The sequence below is a fragment of the Lissotriton helveticus genome, chromosome 11, assembly GCF_964261635.1.
Source record: "Lissotriton helveticus chromosome 11, aLisHel1.1, whole genome shotgun sequence".
Taxonomy (NCBI): Eukaryota; Metazoa; Chordata; class Amphibia; order Caudata; family Salamandridae; genus Lissotriton; species Lissotriton helveticus.
The window spans coordinates 644,031,048-644,049,265 of NC_136072.1; the positions used below are offsets into that span (position 1 = coordinate 644,031,048).

The 18,218-nt window shown below is 46.6% G+C and overlaps 1 protein-coding gene across 1 annotated transcript in view; it reads left to right on the forward strand.

Annotated features, from left to right (window-relative positions):
• The window catches only part of LOC144791715 (serine protease HTRA1-like), a 543,465-nt gene that overhangs the window by 506,225 nt on the left and 19,022 nt on the right, over nt 1-18,218 (forward strand). The window contains exon 7 of the mRNA XM_078666481.1: nt 13,511-13,571. Coding sequence (XP_078522607.1) covers nt 13,511-13,571 — 61 coding nt within the window. The remainder of the gene's footprint in view (nt 1-13,510; nt 13,572-18,218) is intronic.

Here is an 18,218-nt window from a genome sequence, read left to right on the forward strand (position 1 = left end):
TCTCACAGGCACTCACCAGCCTCCCATTCTCCGTCACCCGCACGCACACACCCCCCTCGATTACCATCGGATCCAGTCGCTAGTCAATCTTATGTCGATCACCATCGCGACCTTGCCGTGCACCACCTCCCACGCACTACCAACACTCCTTCCCATCGTGTCCGTTCACTCACTTCCCACCCTGATGTCCTCCCATTCCGCCACCTGTTCCCCTTCCTGGACCCCTAGACACCCTGTAAGTGGACACTTCAATCCCTGCCTCCGGCACAGTGGTCACATACGTACTTAAGCATGCCCTTCTCCGCGCCCACCACACCATCAGCGGGCCACACCTTGCCAGCCCCTATCCTCTCCCCTCTGCCATTTACTGCATGCCTTAGCCGTCTTCTGTCCTTTGACCCCCGTACCTTGCCCGTGCCCCTTCCTTCCCTAGCTTACTTACCCCTTTCTCCCCGCAGCACTCCATCAACATGACAACCCTGTCCTGAAGACGTTCCCGACTCACGGGGATCGTAACGCCGTCGACACCACAGCGCAACTCTATGGCGTATCTCATGTCCTTGGCTCTAAAAAATTTTGAAACTTTGAGTAAAATTGTTCAAACTGAATCCTACTGAGCCTACACTGTATATATATTGATCACCTTGCGCCGTTCACGCTGTTCACTTTCAGCACTTGCTTCGTCACCTCTCACTAACTGTATATATCACAACTCACCAAGTGATTTCTGGTTGTCACATGATTTCCTCTGTACAGTGCTGCCTAACTGTTTTTCTATGTGCAACTTCCTTTAAGAATTGGTGAATTACAACCACTTGAATTGTACAAGTCTCCTTGTTTCTCTTTTATGTAATGCTGCCTGCATACATTATTGAATTGTCTTGAATTGAAACATGTTGGGAAACTGTTTCTTATATACAGCCCCTTATGATCTGCACACCAGAATAGAATATTGGTTTCTGGCAGGCTCACTGAAGCATGCCATATGAGGATGCGAGGTGTTTCCTCTCTCGTATTCAGACCACTCACCACTTCTGCTGGACCTGGAGTGCCCTCTAAAGCACCCACCCCAATTTACCTGGAGATTCCCTCCATATGCTCTATTAGAACGCCACCCGCAAACACCACCAGCTGATCCGCACCACCAAGAAGACAGCATTCAAAGAACGACTGGACAACAACACCCACAACAGCAAGGAACTCTTCAGCATCGTTAAAGAGCTCTCCAACCCCAGCGCCTGCAACAACGACATCACACTCTCACAAGACCTCTGCAACTCACTCGCCTGGTTCTTCCACTGCAAGATCGCCGACATACACAACAGCTTCGGCGCGCTGACCACGCACCCAACCGCCGAACCAGCACCCCACACCACCACCCTTTGCACCTGGACCCCTGTCAGCACCGAAGACACCACCCGCCTGATGAACACCATCCACTCCGGCTCCCCTACCGACCCCAGCCCACACCACATCTTCAACAAAGCCGACTCCATCATCGGACCCCAACTCCGGAACATCATCAACAGCTCCTTCGCATCCGCCACCTTCCCGGAGAGTTGGAAACACGCCGAACTGAGCGCCCTCCTGAAAAAACCCACTGCGGACCCCACGGACCTCAAGAACTTCCACCCCATCTCGCTCCTCCCCTTTCCAGCCAAAGTCATCGAGAAGACCGTCAACAGACAACTCTCTGCCTTCTTCGAGACCAACGGATCCCTCGACCTCTCACAGTCCGGTTTCCAAGCAAACCACAGCACCGAGACCACCCTCATCGCAGCCACCGACGACATCAGGTCCCTGCTCGACAACGGGGAAACTGCTGCCCTCATCCTCCTGGACCTCTCAGCAGCCTTCGACACCGTTTGCCACCGCACCCTAATACATCGCCTCAGCAACACCGGAATCCAAGGAGCAGCCCTGGAGAGGATCATCTCGTTCCTCGACGGAAGAACCCAGAGAGTCCGCCTCCCCCCGTTCCGATCCGCGGCCACCGAAGTCATCTGCGGCGTCCCGCAAGGATCCTCACTGAGCCCCACCCTTTTCAATGTCTACATGAGCCCTCTCGCAGCCATTGCACGCCAACACAACCTCAACATCATCTCATACGCCGACGACACCCAGCTGATACTCTCCCTCACCAACGATCCCGCCACCGCCAAAGCCAACCACCAGGAAGGAATGAAAGACGTCGCAGAATGGATGAAGATCAGCCGTCTGAAACTGAACTCAGACAAAACGGAAGTCCTCATCCTCGGACCATCTCCCTCTGCCTGGGACGACTCCTGGTGGCCCCCTGCCCTGGGCTCCGCACCCAAGCCAACGGACCACGCAAGCAACCTGGGCTTCATCCTGGACTCCTCCCTCATGATGACCAAGCAAGTGAACGCCGTCTCGTCATCCTGCTTCAACACACTGCGCATGCTCCGAAAAATCTTCCGATGGATCCCCACTGAAACCAGAAAGACGGTCACCCAGGCCCTCGTCACCAGCCGCCTGGACTACGGGAACACCCTCTACGCTGGAACCACAGCCAAATTCCAGAAAAGACTCCAGCGCATTCAGAACGCCTCAGCACGACTCATCCTGGACATCCCTCGCCACAGCCACATCGCTGCCCACCTGAAAGACCTGCACTGGCTCCCCGTCAACAAGAGGATCCCGTTCAGACTCCTCACCCACGCACACAAGCCTCTCCACGAGACCGGCCCGGAGTACCTCAACAGCCGCCTCACATTCTACACACCCACCCGCCAGCTCCGATCCGCCAGCCTCGCCCTCGCCTCCGTCCCACGAATCCGCAAATCCACCGTCGGAGGAAGATCCTTCTCCTACCTGGCAACCAAGACATGGAACTCCCTCCCCACTCACCTACGGCTGACCCTGGACCATCTCTCCTTCAGGAAACAACTCAAGACCTGGCTGTTCGAGCAGTAACGACCCCCCCCCTCCCCTCAGCGCCTTGAGACCCTTCCGGGTGAGTAGCGCGCTATACAAATTTCGTTGATTGATTGATTGATTGATAGACGCCGCCTTTAGGGGGGAGATGTCAGAAGCCATAGACGTTTGCTTTACTACTAACATTGTGTTAGTCCCGCAATTTGCCACCATTTGGGAAACTTTCAAGGTTTATATGCGAGGAATAGCAATTACTAAACAATCAGAGTTTCGAGACCTAGAGGACGCTTAGGTTTGTTGGAGAGGAAGCTAGTGGACTTGGAGCGTGAGGGAGGCAGTGATCAGGCTATGGAGGAACTCAAGACTAAACTAGAGGAATTTCATGAAGAGGCCAACAGGGAGGTTAAACTCCTGGGGAAATATGCACTACCGAGAACATACATTAAGAGGGAGTGTCCCTGTGCCACGTTGGCGGCTATTAGCTTAGACTCTGGAGAGAAGACCAGCGATCCTGACTCTGTTGCTGAGCGCTTTAGGGGTTATTACTCTGAATTATATAGCACCAAATCCCACGGTACAGACACAAACATGCTGGAATACTTGGACCACATAACCTGCCTTGGTTCTCCGATGACCACAAAGGGTACCTGATGAGACCTCTAGAGGCCTGGGAAGTCTTTGATGCGCTACGATCGATGTGAGCCAATAGCACCAGGTCAAGATGGGCTCACAGTAGCCTTCTATAAAAAGTTCAGAGAGCAGCTGGCGCCTCACTTGATTTTTCTGTTTTAGTCAGCGCTATTTTTTACTAATTAGGCACCGGGTCAGGCCCCACAGCCACAGCAGAGTCCCCCATGTTGTTTTTGTCTGCCTCTCCTTGTAACAACCACAATCCTTTTTTTGCTATTCTTCATCCTTTAATAAGCCTCATCTCATAAAGTGAATTTGTTTAACCTGATATAACAAAAATTTAGTTTTAGCTTTCTTATTTTTGCAGTCTGAAAATAAAGCCCTATCGCTAAGAAATATCAAGTTTGTGGACTTTTGTAAAATTAATGACCTAGAGATCAATGTGTCCAAAACGAAATTTATGGTCTTAACTAAAAATAAACCGCTATGGAGCCACGTCAGTATGAATGGCATTGATTTAGAACAGGTGGATGTCATGACCTATTTGGGGGTGGTTTTAGATTACAGGCTGCGATGGAAGCCACAGATTGAGGCCCTCTGTTTAAAATGTGCCCGTTTAACGGGGTGTCTAGTAAAGGAGAAACGATGTTCACAAACCAAAAGGATATTGCCAGCATTAAAAATTTACAATGCAAAAATACGTACTGCAATCCTTTACGGTGTGGATTTATGGGGCTTTGTGGACCCTGCTCCTTTGGTAAAAAACCAAAATAAGTTTCTGCTCAGCTTGGTTAGTCTTCCACAATCTACCCCGATCCTTCCCCTTCTATTAGATATGGGCTGTCATTCTATTAAAGATCTAGCACGATATAGGATGGTAGCCCTGTGGAGACGTATATGGTCAACACCAGAATTGGTTTTATTTGCTAAAGAAATCCTAGACTTAAGATCAATTACAGGGTCAAGCAACCTCCCATGGTTCCTAGATGTGAAGTCCATATTGCAAAACATGGGTCTAAGTTTACAGTGGTCAGATCCGGGAAACGTTGCTTTTCCGTCCAAAAAAGAATTTAAATTACTATATTGGGCGACTGTAAAAGAACAACATGTCATGCTATCACAATCTGAAAACTTGACAGGTTTGTTTTTGAGGCACAAGGTAGATACCCGCTTAGAGCCTTATTGGGATAGCATCACCAGAAGCTTGGATAGAAAATTCTAACATCAGTTTAGAGTTGGTTCGCTACCTGTAAGGATGTTTACATACAAATGGCGTGGACAGCAAAAAGAGTCCTGCCCCTGGTGTAGTGACCAAAGGGAATCCATTGGTCACATCTTCTTTGCGTGCCCGGCTTATTCCGCCCCCCGGCGCAAATGGCTAAAACCCGTTTGCAGGAAGATAAAGTCACGGGGGTGCACGGAAGCTCTTTGGGTTTTAAGATCAAATACCTCTGAGTGTGTGACCATAGGTGTGGCAAAATTCTTAGGGTGGGCATGGATCATCAAAGCGAGGTTTCCTTCTGTCATATGATTAGGTGATGATTCCTATTTTATCATGAATGAACTACTGTACGTCTTTAGAGTCAATTTAATCAAGTTTTAATGGATTAATGATGTCTTACAGAATATTGTAAAATTTATCATGTAGTGAATTTTTATGAATTATGTATGTATTTTATATGATGTCTTTTATGGTGTAAAAATCGAAATAAAGACATATGAAACTAAACTAATCAAGTTAAATGTATTCACTTAACGCCCTGCAGGCAAATAATAAAGGTTCTCAACTTTGAAAATACCATCATGATATGCCCCAGGCCTGGACTGTCGTCAGTAGGCACAGGGTGTTTTTCCTGTGGGATGGAGGGAGAGGGCAATGGTGACCCATGCACACAGGAAAGGGAGGTGGGAAGTGGCGGGATGACAGAGTGAAAAGAAGACTTGGGAACTAATGGAGAGTAGAAGAGACAATATGGATGGGCCGAGCAATATCAGAAGTGAGACATAGAAGAGAACAAGTGACAATGCAGGAGAATGGGGCTGGAATAGAGGGCTAGCTCTGTCCAGGGGTGTAGCTACCAGTGGTGAAGCAGGTGCAGTACACTGGGGACCACTCCTCTCGTCAAGCCAGAAGGGGATGGGCTCTCAAGGCACAGGCTGCCCACCCAACCCAAACCCTCTCATACTATAAGAGCAACGCCAGAATTGGTCTAAGCAGCCTCATTTGCCACTCAGACAGTGCATTGGAGCCTATGGCATTTCCCCAACACAGTTGTGCAACACAGCTGGGATGGAGAAATATAATTGCGCATGTCTGTTTGGCTGGCATAAGACTTATAAGTGCACACTACTCCTCCATGCCATGCCTGCCCCCACCCCACCCATTTCTCATAAGCATAAATAAAATGATAATAACATTGTGTTATTATCATTTTTTCTCAACTGCTGGCGCTAGGCTGTGGGCGATGGTCCTCCGCCATTACAGAAGAGCCTCCCCTTAGAGTCCTGTTAAGTCATGAATCTATTGAAGGGAAGGGCAGAGATAAGAGAGAGAGCCCTCTGATGAACCAGATACTCACAAAAATGAAGGGCACAGGGGGAAAAGAGAGTGAAGAAGAGAGCTCTATTAAGGGAAAGGATGGTGATGGGGTGGGGCATGGGAGTAGCGGTAGAAACAAACTAAGGGTAAGATGCACATTGGAAGAAGGAGAGGATAAAATCAGAAGTTGGCTGATGGATCGAAAGAGAACATGGGTGAGTGTGGTATTTCTTGGAGTTAACAGGGAGCGCAAAAGTGCTAAAGGCATCAAGGGAATGGGTATGTAGGAGAGATAAAGACCAGAAGTGGTATCAAGGTGTATGCACTCCTTGGATGAAGAAGCTTTCTTAAAACACAAATATTTTTATTTTAACTCGTGCACCATCCGATCGCTGTTACTTTCCAGTTTGGTGTTTATCGTCGGACATGCATTTAATAATTCACATTAGAACAGCTTCAAAGCACAAAGTTAATGTTAAAATATGATCTTAGAATGGACTTCTGGCGTGTACCTGGGGAAAACCTATGGTAAAGGGCTAGGAGAGCATGGGATTACAGCTCTTCTGCCTCAAGTTAGTAACATGGTACCCTTCCAGAGTCTATCGTAGTTTCTTTCCCATGACCCAGTTTCTCTAACTTGCACTTATCAAATCTCATAAGGATCTCTCTAACCCTCTACATATGAACCCTTCACTCTTCAAACTCAAACTCCGCAATTGATCTAATGATAGGCTGTCAAGATCTACACCAAACCCCTTTGAATCTACCATTAGAATATGCAGGTGATGCTGTGTTCAAGCTCTTCCAGCCTCTGCCTTTGCAAAGACAGAGACTGGAAAAGGAGAACTCTCTAAACCTCGAGAGGGAGAGGTTGAGAACAGCTTGCAATAATGAAGAGGTAAGGAGGTGGAAGAGACAAGAGTAATGCGCCATATTCCTGGTGTGTGGAACACGTAGACGTACATGACTTCAGTGGTTGCTCCTCCACTAAGGCAGAGGAGCATCGTCCCACTGCTTCAACTGCAAGCTGAATTAAAAAAATAAAATGATAATAACGTTCCCTATTATAATTTATTTTTTTATTCAGCTTGCAGCTGAAGCTAAGCGGGCAGGGCTTGGCTCCCCGCATCACAGGGGGAGGAGTGGTGGCAGCACCTAAAGTGGCATGATGGTTTGGCCAGCCGTACCGGAACAGCCAAACCGTCATGCGCACCCTGCATGTTCTCCACCTAGGCTGCATTACAGCCTGGCTGTAGAACATGCACAGCCTGCCAGCCCCTGTCTGAGTGACGAACCACAGCACTCAGACCAATCACAACGCTGCTGTAAGGCAGGGTTGGGACGGGTCAGGGGATACTGGGAGGGTGTGTGCTTCCTGCCAAGGGCAGACAAGTGGACGGGGGAAAAAGAGGCAGCGGCCGGAGGTATAAAGGTAAGTGCTATTTGTTAGGTCTCGCCTGTCGATGCGCATGCGCATCGAGCAAGCGAGACTATGGGGGCTTATCCACTCTTTATCCACTGCAAGGAATCGTGGCGATTCCTTGCAGTGCCCGTGACTTTTAAGCTCAATGCGCATGCGCATTGAGCTTAAAAGCGCGTGCACGTCCGTCTTGTTTTACCCGCTCCGCCCCCTCCCCTTCCCGCTGTGTACCATTTCTCCTCCCCCCTCCCCTCTCCTCCGTCCGTCTTGTTTGTTTAATTTAACCCGCTCCGCCCCCTCCCCTTCCCGCCGTGTCGCATTTCTCCTCCCCCCTCCCCTCTCTTCCCTCCGTCTCGTTTGTTTAATTTAACCCGCTCCGCCCCCTCCCCTTCCCGCCGTGTCGCATTTCTCCTCCCCCCTCCCCTCTCTTCCCTCCGTCTCGTTTGTTTATTTTACCCGCTCCGCCCCCTCCCGAGTTAGCCCACTGCTCTCTTCCCAGCTCTGAAGATCATCCTCGGCAAAAGAGCCGCCGACCCGCAGCCAGCATCAATGCGGTACAGACCTAGGACTATGCTGGTAAGTACTGGCCTCCGGTGCAAATGCTTGTTAAATTTCTAATAAATAGCATCCGAAATATGTGTTTTTGTGAAAAATTGCAGCTTCTAGACCACGAGAGGATGAATTGTTTGTTTAGCAAGCGCTTTCACTTTTGAATTACAGAGCTGGGAGTGGCAGAGCTGACTGCTGAGCATAAGAAGTGAGATCTCGCCTTCTTTTCATTAACACAGGATTCACGTCAGAAACACCCCCTCACCTCCACTCCCATCCCTTGCCTCACGTCTCCCAGCACTGCAAGTACGGCTAGGGCTCGGTCCCCTTCCTGTTGTGCTCATCCTGATGCTTAGCTCCACTGCCTGCACACACCCTCCACCATGTTGCTTTTACTTTAACCCACACGCTGACCCTCGTGTTGTTTCTATATCCCCCCCCCGAACAATGCTGTAAATAATAAAAGGAAACCGTGATCTAAATTAACCTTTTGGCTGCAAGGCATTGCGTTATTTAATCCTTTATTTCATTACAGCTAAATTGTCATGTTCATAAAACCGGAACCTCGACCCCATAACGAGCCAAGCTTCCATCATGTGGGTTCTGCCTCCCTCTAAACGCGATGTGGTGTTTCAGCCCGATCTGCAGTCTTTGGAACTCGGGAACCCGGTTCCAATCTCAGTTTTGGCTCAAACTCTTGAGATTCTGGGCAAATCCCCTAATTTCCTGATGCCTTGAACAATGCATGTGGCCTAGTGTAATGTAACTCTCGCTTACGCAAAGTGCTCTGATCCCTTCTGATCGAATTCACGCTATATTCTACAAACTGCAGAAGACTGCACTAAGGGGTAAAAAAAAAAAACAAAGCCTCAACATAAGAAAACACGAATAAACACTCGTTGACTGGCCGATTTGTACACAGTGGACCCAGGAAATCGGGACAAATCACAGCTTCCCTACTTAAATTTATAATTTTCAACAGATATTTTGTGTCAGAAACTCCTCCTTTTCCTGCATTAGGTGGAGCCACGCACGTCCAGTGAGAGCCTTCCTGTTGCGCCCTCCCTGCCAATCCTTTCCTTGTCGCAGCCCCCCATGTCCCCCCGTCTCAGCAGCTTGAGCTACGGCAGCAACTTTAAATACTTGCCACACAAGTAGGAAGAGCAGGCCGCATTCCTCCCCCTCACCCTCAACCCCTCACCCTCACTCACTCACCCTCACCCCCTCACTCACCCTCACTCTCACTCATCCTCACTCAACCACCCTCAACCTCACTCACCCTCAACCCCTCACACTCACTCACCCTCAACCCCTCACCCTCACTCACTCACCCTCAACCCCTCACCCTCAAACCCTCACCCTCACTCACCCACCCTCAACCCCTCACCCTCACTCACTCACCCTCACTCACCCTCAACCCCTCCCCCTCGACCCCTCCCCCTCAACCCCTCACCCTCACTCACCCTCCCTCACCCTCAACCCCTCACCCTCAAACCCTCACTCACCCTCAACCCCTCACCCTCAACCCCTCACTCACCCTCAACCCCTCACCCTCACCCTCACTCACCCTCAACCCCTCACCCTCACTCACTCACCCTCAACCCCTCACCCTCAACCCCTCACCCTCAACCCCTCACTCACCCTCACTCTCACTCACCCTCACTCAGCCTCAACTACTCCCCCTCACCCTCACTCACCCAAAACCCCTCACTCACCCTCACCCTCACTCACCCTCAACACCTCACTCACCCTCACTCACCTTCACTCACCCTCAACACCTCACCCTCAACCTCAACCCCTCACCCTCACTCACCCTCACTCACCCTCAACCCCTCACCCTCACTCACCCTCACTCACCCTCACCCTCACTCACCCTCACCCTCACACAGTGCAATAGTTCTCAGACCATTTCAGTTAGAGCTTTTAGAAATGTTTATGGCTTTTTTTATTTGTAATACTTTAGCATTGGCTACAGGAAACAAAAATGCTAAACATTTACAAAAAAAAACCATAAACAATTCTAAAAACACTAACTCTAATGGTGCGAGACCTATTGCATTTCCAATGCTTGTTTTTAAATTAATTCCCAGCTCCCCCCTCCACCCCACCAACCCTATTCGGTAGCAGCCGCTACTGCCTTACTTGTGTTCACAAGTATGTTCAACACCAACTAAAGCTGAGAGGTTTTACTGCACTCCTTATACGGTTGATTTGGTGCACTGCGAGAAGCAACAACTCCAACTACCAGAGCGCTGCCCGACATTTTTTACGTCATCTGGAGGACTTGAGAGCTGCTGCAGAAAACCTGCAAATCCAGACATCATAGTCTGACAATTCTCAACAATCCAGAGGCCACGACTACCAGAGAACAACCGCTGACCCAGGCCTGCTGTACTGTATGTGCAGCAACATGTCTCAGAGGCAGGGTCACTGCCACACCCTTCTCCCACTGTCAAAGACGGTGCTCTGTGAGAGCAAATGGTGCATCAGAATCATTTCAGCACAAAGCAGCGCTCTGCATGGACAGGTACAACCACCAAGTAGTGTACTCTCATCTGAGCTGATTCTCGCCATAGGCTTCCCTACATTGTTAACTTATAGATTGGTGGGAGCTACCGCCACAGTGCTAGTCTGCTGTAGCAGGGCAGGAACAGCCACTCCCAAATATGGGCCTAATTTACAAGGCCCCTAGCGGCACTTTTTTGACACTCAGGCGACACAATGTCCTGCAGCATATTTACAAGGCCACGCAAAGCCACTTTACATGGCTTTTCATGGGCTTGCAAATATGTGCCCTTTTCACACAGAGCACTGCGTGAAAGGGGCTTTCCCTGGGTGTTGCTGTGGGTGCTTCCACACAACACCCATGGAATCTGAAGCATTCCCAGATTTATGAGGAATTGTAAACCTGGGAATGCGTCGAATTCTAACGCCAACCCAGGGGTGGCTTTAGGGAGGGGCAACGAGGAGAAATATTCTTATTTCTCCTCGTGTTTTCCTCTTTCTATGAGTAGAAAGAGGAAAATACCTCTTGTGATTGTTTATGTGCAGGAAGGTGTCCCTTCCTGCACAAAAACAATCACTCCTACAACGCAGACACCCTTGCAACATAGCGCAAGGGTTCGTACGTTGGCACATGGCAGTCCATTGTGCGCCAGTGCATGAGGGAAAAGGACAGTAATACGCCATATCTTATAGATACCACGCATTCTTGCCCTTTGCTTTTGACTCAGGGCAGCGCCGCAAGATTTCTTGCGGCACTGCCTTGCGCCAAAACCTTGTAAATTAGGCCCTTTATGTATGGACCTGGGGAGGTGCGGGAGCTACACAAATTGTTTCTAGCATGCAGTATTGGAGAACATGGAATTTAGACCAATTTCTGTGTGTAGTATTACTTTCTGCTATGCTATGAAAGTGCTTCTATCTGTCTAAGACAAGCACGTGGTTGGACAATATATTATTGTCGTTGTTGGTTGACTGTTGAGTTCTGACCACTTTGGTTGTAACCCTGTAGCCCCTGTCTGCCCTGTGGCCCACCAAATAGGGTCTGACAGACCAAATACTGCAACCTTCACCCTTACAATCCTGGGTAGAGCGTCCATGTTCAAAATGATTACGTTACCCCAATTTGTATACGTCCTGCAAAACACATATTTTCCTCTACCATGGGCACTTTTCTTGGAAGTAGCGGCAGAGTTGCACTCTTTCCTCTGGTTGGGGAAACAGCCCAGGATTGCGCTCCATACTTTACAGCGCAACCAGTATAATGGGGAATCTCCCTGCCGGGTATATAGAGGCCTACTACTGGGCAAAGCACCTAACCCCAATTAAGGAATGGATACGTACATCAGGGACACACCCTACGCATAGGCTAGAAAGGGCAACCCTGAGCAGTCGCACGTTCCTCCACTATCTTTATGGTGGTGGAGGTGTGGGAAAGCTCCTCCCTGCCACTCAGGTCACAGTTAAAACCTGGGTGAGGGCCACGAAGGCCATTGAATGGGGCAACAAACCAACCAAAGAGACATCACTGTGGTACTGCACCTGGCTGAGGGAATTACATAAATTGAAGGGATTCGGAGGCTGGGCCGATATCGGTATCTCCAAAGTAGGGGATATCCTTTGCAAGGGAACGCTGAAAAGCTTTGATGCACGTAAGGCCAAATACTCACTCCACCCATCCCAATTTCTGAAATACGCACAGCTTAGACATGCCTGGTTGGCCGAGAAAATAGATCATTCCCCGTTACCAGACTATGCACCACTAAATGGGAGACTGCTCCAATAATGTATCACAACTAAAGTTGTATAATTAACGTATAAAACCCTGAATGATAATGCTCCAGATAGATTAGGAAAGTTGAGGTCAACCTGGGAGGGTAATCTAGGTGCACTTGAAAATATAGATTGGGAAGCTGTTTTAATGGTCCCCAGGGAGGTGGCGATTAAATCCAGACTGCGCCTCATACAGTATAAGATATTGCATAGAGTATATTTTGATAGAGTCCTATTGCACAGGTTGGGGAGAGCTGAGGATTCTAGATGCCGGAGGTGTGGCTATAGCGAAGGCGACTTCTATCATACCATCTGGGGATGCGCACAGATACAAGTCTACTGGGAAAAGATAATGCGGGATCTGGTAAAATATTGAACACTACAATACTCCTAGATCCCAAACTTATACTGTTGGGTATTTCCTATGATGTAGACTTAGGCAGACCCCAGTTAATTTTCCTGGCGCTAGCACTGGTAGTAGCCAAAAGAGATGTGGCAAGGAAATGGGGAGCCACAGACACACCATGGTTGCGAGACTGGAAGATGGGGATAGAAATGTATATGGCTGCTGAAAGGTTCACCTACAAAGTGAAGGGTTGCCTCAGGAAATTTCGGAAGATATGGGGCAACTGGAGACGATATTATGGTTTAGTTTTATTAGGGGACAATACCCAACAGGAGCCGTCTAGGCAAGCCCACCCAGACACTTTATCAACCCGCAAACCCACAGAGGCCTAGGGGGTTTGGGTCCAAGGCATTGTTTCTCATCAATGATTGTTATGTACTTGCGCTATAGGAGGATGTGTAACACAGATGAAAACCTACTGAATTATATGATGACCAATTGCACTAAAGGCTGGATGCCTGTAACTGTATCTATGATATGTCTGTTTTAGAAAGTGACAATAAAAATATTTCTGAAAAAAAAACAAAGTACTGCAACCTTCAAACCACAGATAGGAAAGTTAATGTGGCCATACTACAAGAAAAGAAAAAAACAATCCCATGTAAGGTTGAAATTAATGAAATCTAAAATAGTGTATTTGATGTTTCTCAACTGAATGTTTTCAGACAGATATCCAAAGTGTCCATTACCAATATGAAGATTATAAAAATATTAATTAGTTGTAGTTTGTCCCCCCGAAATGTAATAACATTTATATATTTCTTTCTCACTTCTATTTGCCTCTGTACTCAAGGAAAGAGCCTTCCGAAAAAGAAGAAGTACATGGGGGTGCGAATGCTTCAGCTCTCCACCAAGTAAGGTTTTTGCACGAGTGTGTGTGTGTGTTTGTCAGTGTGTGTGTTTGTCTGTGTGTGTTTGTCTGTATGTGTGTCTGTGTGTGTGTGTGTGTTCGTCTGTGTGTCCGTGTGTATGTGTGTGTGTGTCTATGTCTGTCAGTCTGTCTTTGTCTGTGTGTGTGTTAGTTAAAATACTATGTCAAAAAAACATAGCACGATCTTTTACTCGTAAAAGTTGGAGAATGTGACTAGAAGCCAACGTTTGAAATATGGATCATGTGAGTATTAGGTGAAGATTTTAATATTTTATTATGATTGCTCTGGTATTTACGGAAATCTGTCAAATTACAGAATGGAGAAAATATCCATAGGGAGTTAAATTCAAGTTTAACAAGCTTCTCAACTCCCTTGACGTAAACCAATGTGTGTGTGCTTCTTCAACCCACACTTATTAGAAATCCCGCCTGCATGTATATAACCTCCACCCTAGCACTTCGTGGCCTCACAGTCAGTAGCGTGTTTCATTTAGGAGACGAAAGCAGAGCTTTCAGGCTCCTTTTCAGGGCAAAACCTGCCCATGTCCTTATGAAGTACACAGGCGTTCTTTGTTACCGGCGGCCAAATATGTGCTTATTGTTGCTGGAGAAATCTAATCCTCGCCAATACCTTTCATTTTTGCTGTACTGCCACATTATGTGACAAAGGGCCCCTGTCAACTAGAGATTTTGGGTTTATGCCATTATGAAAAGCCTGGTAAATTTAAACCCTTGACCTTGTGCTCTAATTTCCCACCAGCAATTATATTTTTCCTATAAAACAGTACTACCAGCTCGTTTTTCTTTCTCTGAAAAATATATATTTGCATACCAAATGAAAAAGAGAAAATTGGTTATAGGAGTGATTAGCACTCAGTAGTCGCAAAGCATTCTTATTTATGCGTCGATTACAAATTCGGACACTGGAAGCATATTTATGAAACATTTTAGTTGACACAACAAATAAAATGATGTCTTTCGTGATAACATTGGTGTGAATAATAATAAATATATAAAAAATCAGTTGCTTTAATACGAATACTTTAGCGATACAGCCGTTTATTTTGCAGTGGAGCTGTAACTTATTGTAGTCATCGCTCCATATTCCGTTCCGTTTCACACAGAGTGGAGAGGCAGAGAAACAGATGTGGGACAAAGCATAAGGAAAGACAAAGGGAACACATAGGGGATCACAGGGAAGTACCAAGATAGGGACAGGAGAGTGATGAAGAGCGGGGAATAGGAATGGGCACAGATCGTGTTAGGTGGGACCCAAGAAGGGGTAAGATAGGTAGGAAATGACATAGGGCCTCATATATGCAGCCCCTTGCGCCACCAGGAAACTCGAAAGTGGCAAGGAGGAAAGAATATATAAATTTCACTATTTAATAGGGGACTGTATATTCCTCTATTGTCAGTGCAAAGTCCTATCATTCATTACATTCAATTTTAACAAGAAAAACAATCACATACCAAGTACACATGATTACCAAATTTAATTATCGTAATCTTATTCATTTCATCATAATTTTCAGACTATATACATATAATATATACACATACAACAATTATATACAAATCACAAGATATTCACAACAAATCATAGGTTCCTTACACCCAATTCGTTGAAAAAGAAAAGTTTTTCCCTATTCCATACAGGGAATACATTTCAAGGTAGTCTTATCTACACAATTGGTTCTAAATTTCTCCAGAACTTTAATCTAGATTATTGAGCACAAAATATTTCCAAACTAAATCAAAAAAATACTTCATCAGACTCATTTTATAATAATCTGTCGACGGGGACGTGTTTCGGCCTATGAAGACATTTAGGCCTCCTCAGGACAAGGGTGAGGGAAACGACTTAAGGGCAACAATTCCGTATGCCTCAAACTCCGGGCCAGGCTAAACAACAACCAAATTCAGGGCATATAGCTCAAGTCTATATAGTGGTGTGCACATCCGAAGGTTAATAGTAAGTGGAGGCTTAATGCTGCCTCGTAAATATCGTTCCCTTTCAACGCAGTTTTCTGTGTTAAAGGGGCATGCAATGGGTGTTGCTGGTGGCGTTTCTGGCAGCATCCATGGCTTTTTGAAACTGCCCCAGATTTACGAGAAATCATAAATCGGAGGCACTGCCAAAAACGTACTCCTCCCCAGGGAAGGCGTAAGGGAAGCGCAACGGGGAGAAATATCTTTATTTATCCTAGTTTTTCTTTTTCCTATGTGTGTTGCATTCTACAGCAAACATAGGAAGAGGATAAACCTCTTATGATTGTTTTTGTGTAGGAAGGTTTTCTTTCCTGCACAAAAATATTCATTCCCGCAACGCAGGCACCCTAGCACCATAGTGCAAAGGAGCCTGCGTTGGCGCACGGCAGCACATTGTGCGCCGGCACAGGGGAAATGGACAGGAATGCACAGTATCTGATAGGTACGCCCCATTCCTGACCTTTTCTTTTGCTGTAGGGCAGCGCAGTAGGAAGGCCTGCTGCACTGCCCTCCTATAAAACCTCATAATTGAAGCCCATAGTGTTTAGAGTCACTTGGGGGAGGGAACACAAGGCCAGGAGAGATATAAAGCAAAAAGTAGAGGACACACAATGGATGGCACAGCATAGGGGGGTGGGCACAATGGGATCTTCCTGCAGACTTGGAATGACGGTCTAGCCAAAGTAAAGCATGTCCAAGGTTGGACCATCCTAACCCTAGAGGCCTGTCTTACCACAGCAGCCTAGTATTTGTCTTTCTTGGACATTGCTCGCAGAGATGATCCTGCATTTATTGCTTTTCTGTGCTCAAATACGCCACTTAATTTAAAACATTCCACATTTATGTCTGTCTGGTTGAAAATCAGAACTCACAAGGATTTTACAATGAGTACAGTTTGTACTTTCTCCTGATACAGAAATAAATATAATTTAAAAGTAATTGTAATTATGAAGGTTCATAGCACATTGGTGTAGTGTGGGATTTTAGTTATTTTCCCATTCAAGTCAGCAGTCCATACTATGTAGTCACTATGTCAGTTACAGCAGTGTGCAAATTGTACAGTAAAAGACCTTAAGGCCCTTAAAAGTGTGTGCTTGTCATGTCTTGCACTGTGTGTGCTCTAACCAGGCTTGGGGTAGCACCTAATGCTGTTGCCTGCAAGCGGCCATATAGAAATATATGCACACAGGGCTTTAAGTTGGATGAAAAAAGTTGCAGTCTGGAAAAGGGATGTGGCTTAAACATGAAAATTACATTTCTGTGATTACCATAGTGTGCCATCCGACCAGTATTTTGGTTCCTCTCTGAGCTTTCGGTTATTGCATCCAGATATGTAACGCAACAAGTGATATACACTTAAAACCAGCCAGGACTATTGGCTTTGCCAATGGGTGTTAGCTGTTTTAGATAAATGAATAATGATTTTTATGTAAATAATTAATATTGAAAATGCTTCAATTCTGAAATTGTGAGACTGTGAATAAAATATTACTGAGGCCTGTGGAAGGAGTATTTATCTTCAGAATGTCTTAGTCATGCCGGTTATGGGCACTGTTTGTTAGACATGTCTGCCCTTTTTCTCTACACACCTCATCCATCTGCATATCTTATGCCTCATCACTTTACAGTTAAACACCCTCTTTTCACTTTCTTCTGAAAGCACTTTCTCGTATGCTGGTCACACTTTGAGCAGCTCAAAGAACACACAGCGCACCCGCTCACCTGATAGCACTGCATTTTCTTTTACTTCACCTCATTACAATTTTGCCAACTGTGTACCTCTTTAACACATATTTACATAGAATTGCAATTTCAACTAGAATATGTTTCCATTGCTCTGTGCACTCTGCAGAGAAGCCAAGTATTGGATGACCATGTATTCTGAATACCTTTTGAACCCACTTGACAGGCACTGATAGAAACTCAAACTGCCTTCAGCCTCAACTCTAGAGCTCTCGATCATGGCCTTTATAAAGACTTGGCGGCAATTCAGTTCAAACTGTGTATTAAATAACAGTAATATGCTGTACCAAAAAACACAAACACAACATGCTGGAAACAGGCGATGCACAATTAAATAAAAGTGAAATGTACATAGGAGCTAAATCGGTAACATGAATTGCCTAAACATTTTTAATGATCATTCTTCAGAGATCATTAGTGTTTTTGCCAGTAAACCGCAGACGAGGCACCATCACTTGAAGTAATGCAGTAGCAAGGCATCAAGGCAAGCCCTAGGACAGTGATTTAGGATAGGTTAATGCAAGACTGTGTTCGTTCTATCCTTCTGTTCAAAGTAGAAGCAACAGGTATTGTACAATTAGACTGCACACTTCTGCTCAAGTGCTTTGTGACTATTGAAGCAAAAACAACAAGATGATGGAAGGAGTGCTGAAACGTTTCAACCACTCTCCACCAGTGAAGAGATCTGGGTTCAATCCATCATTCTTTTGCTCACTATGCCACCCCAGGTTGGACCCAGCCATATGCAAATCAGTCTTGCCCCTTCTCCTCCTGGGAACAGTCCAGCCCGAACTGTCAGGCCAGGTCCTCCCTGGACCACAAACAAGCATCCTGGGACCGTTTTTTGGGGTGTCACTCCTCATTAGCCAGGTTAGCTTGAATTCAGTGGCACAGC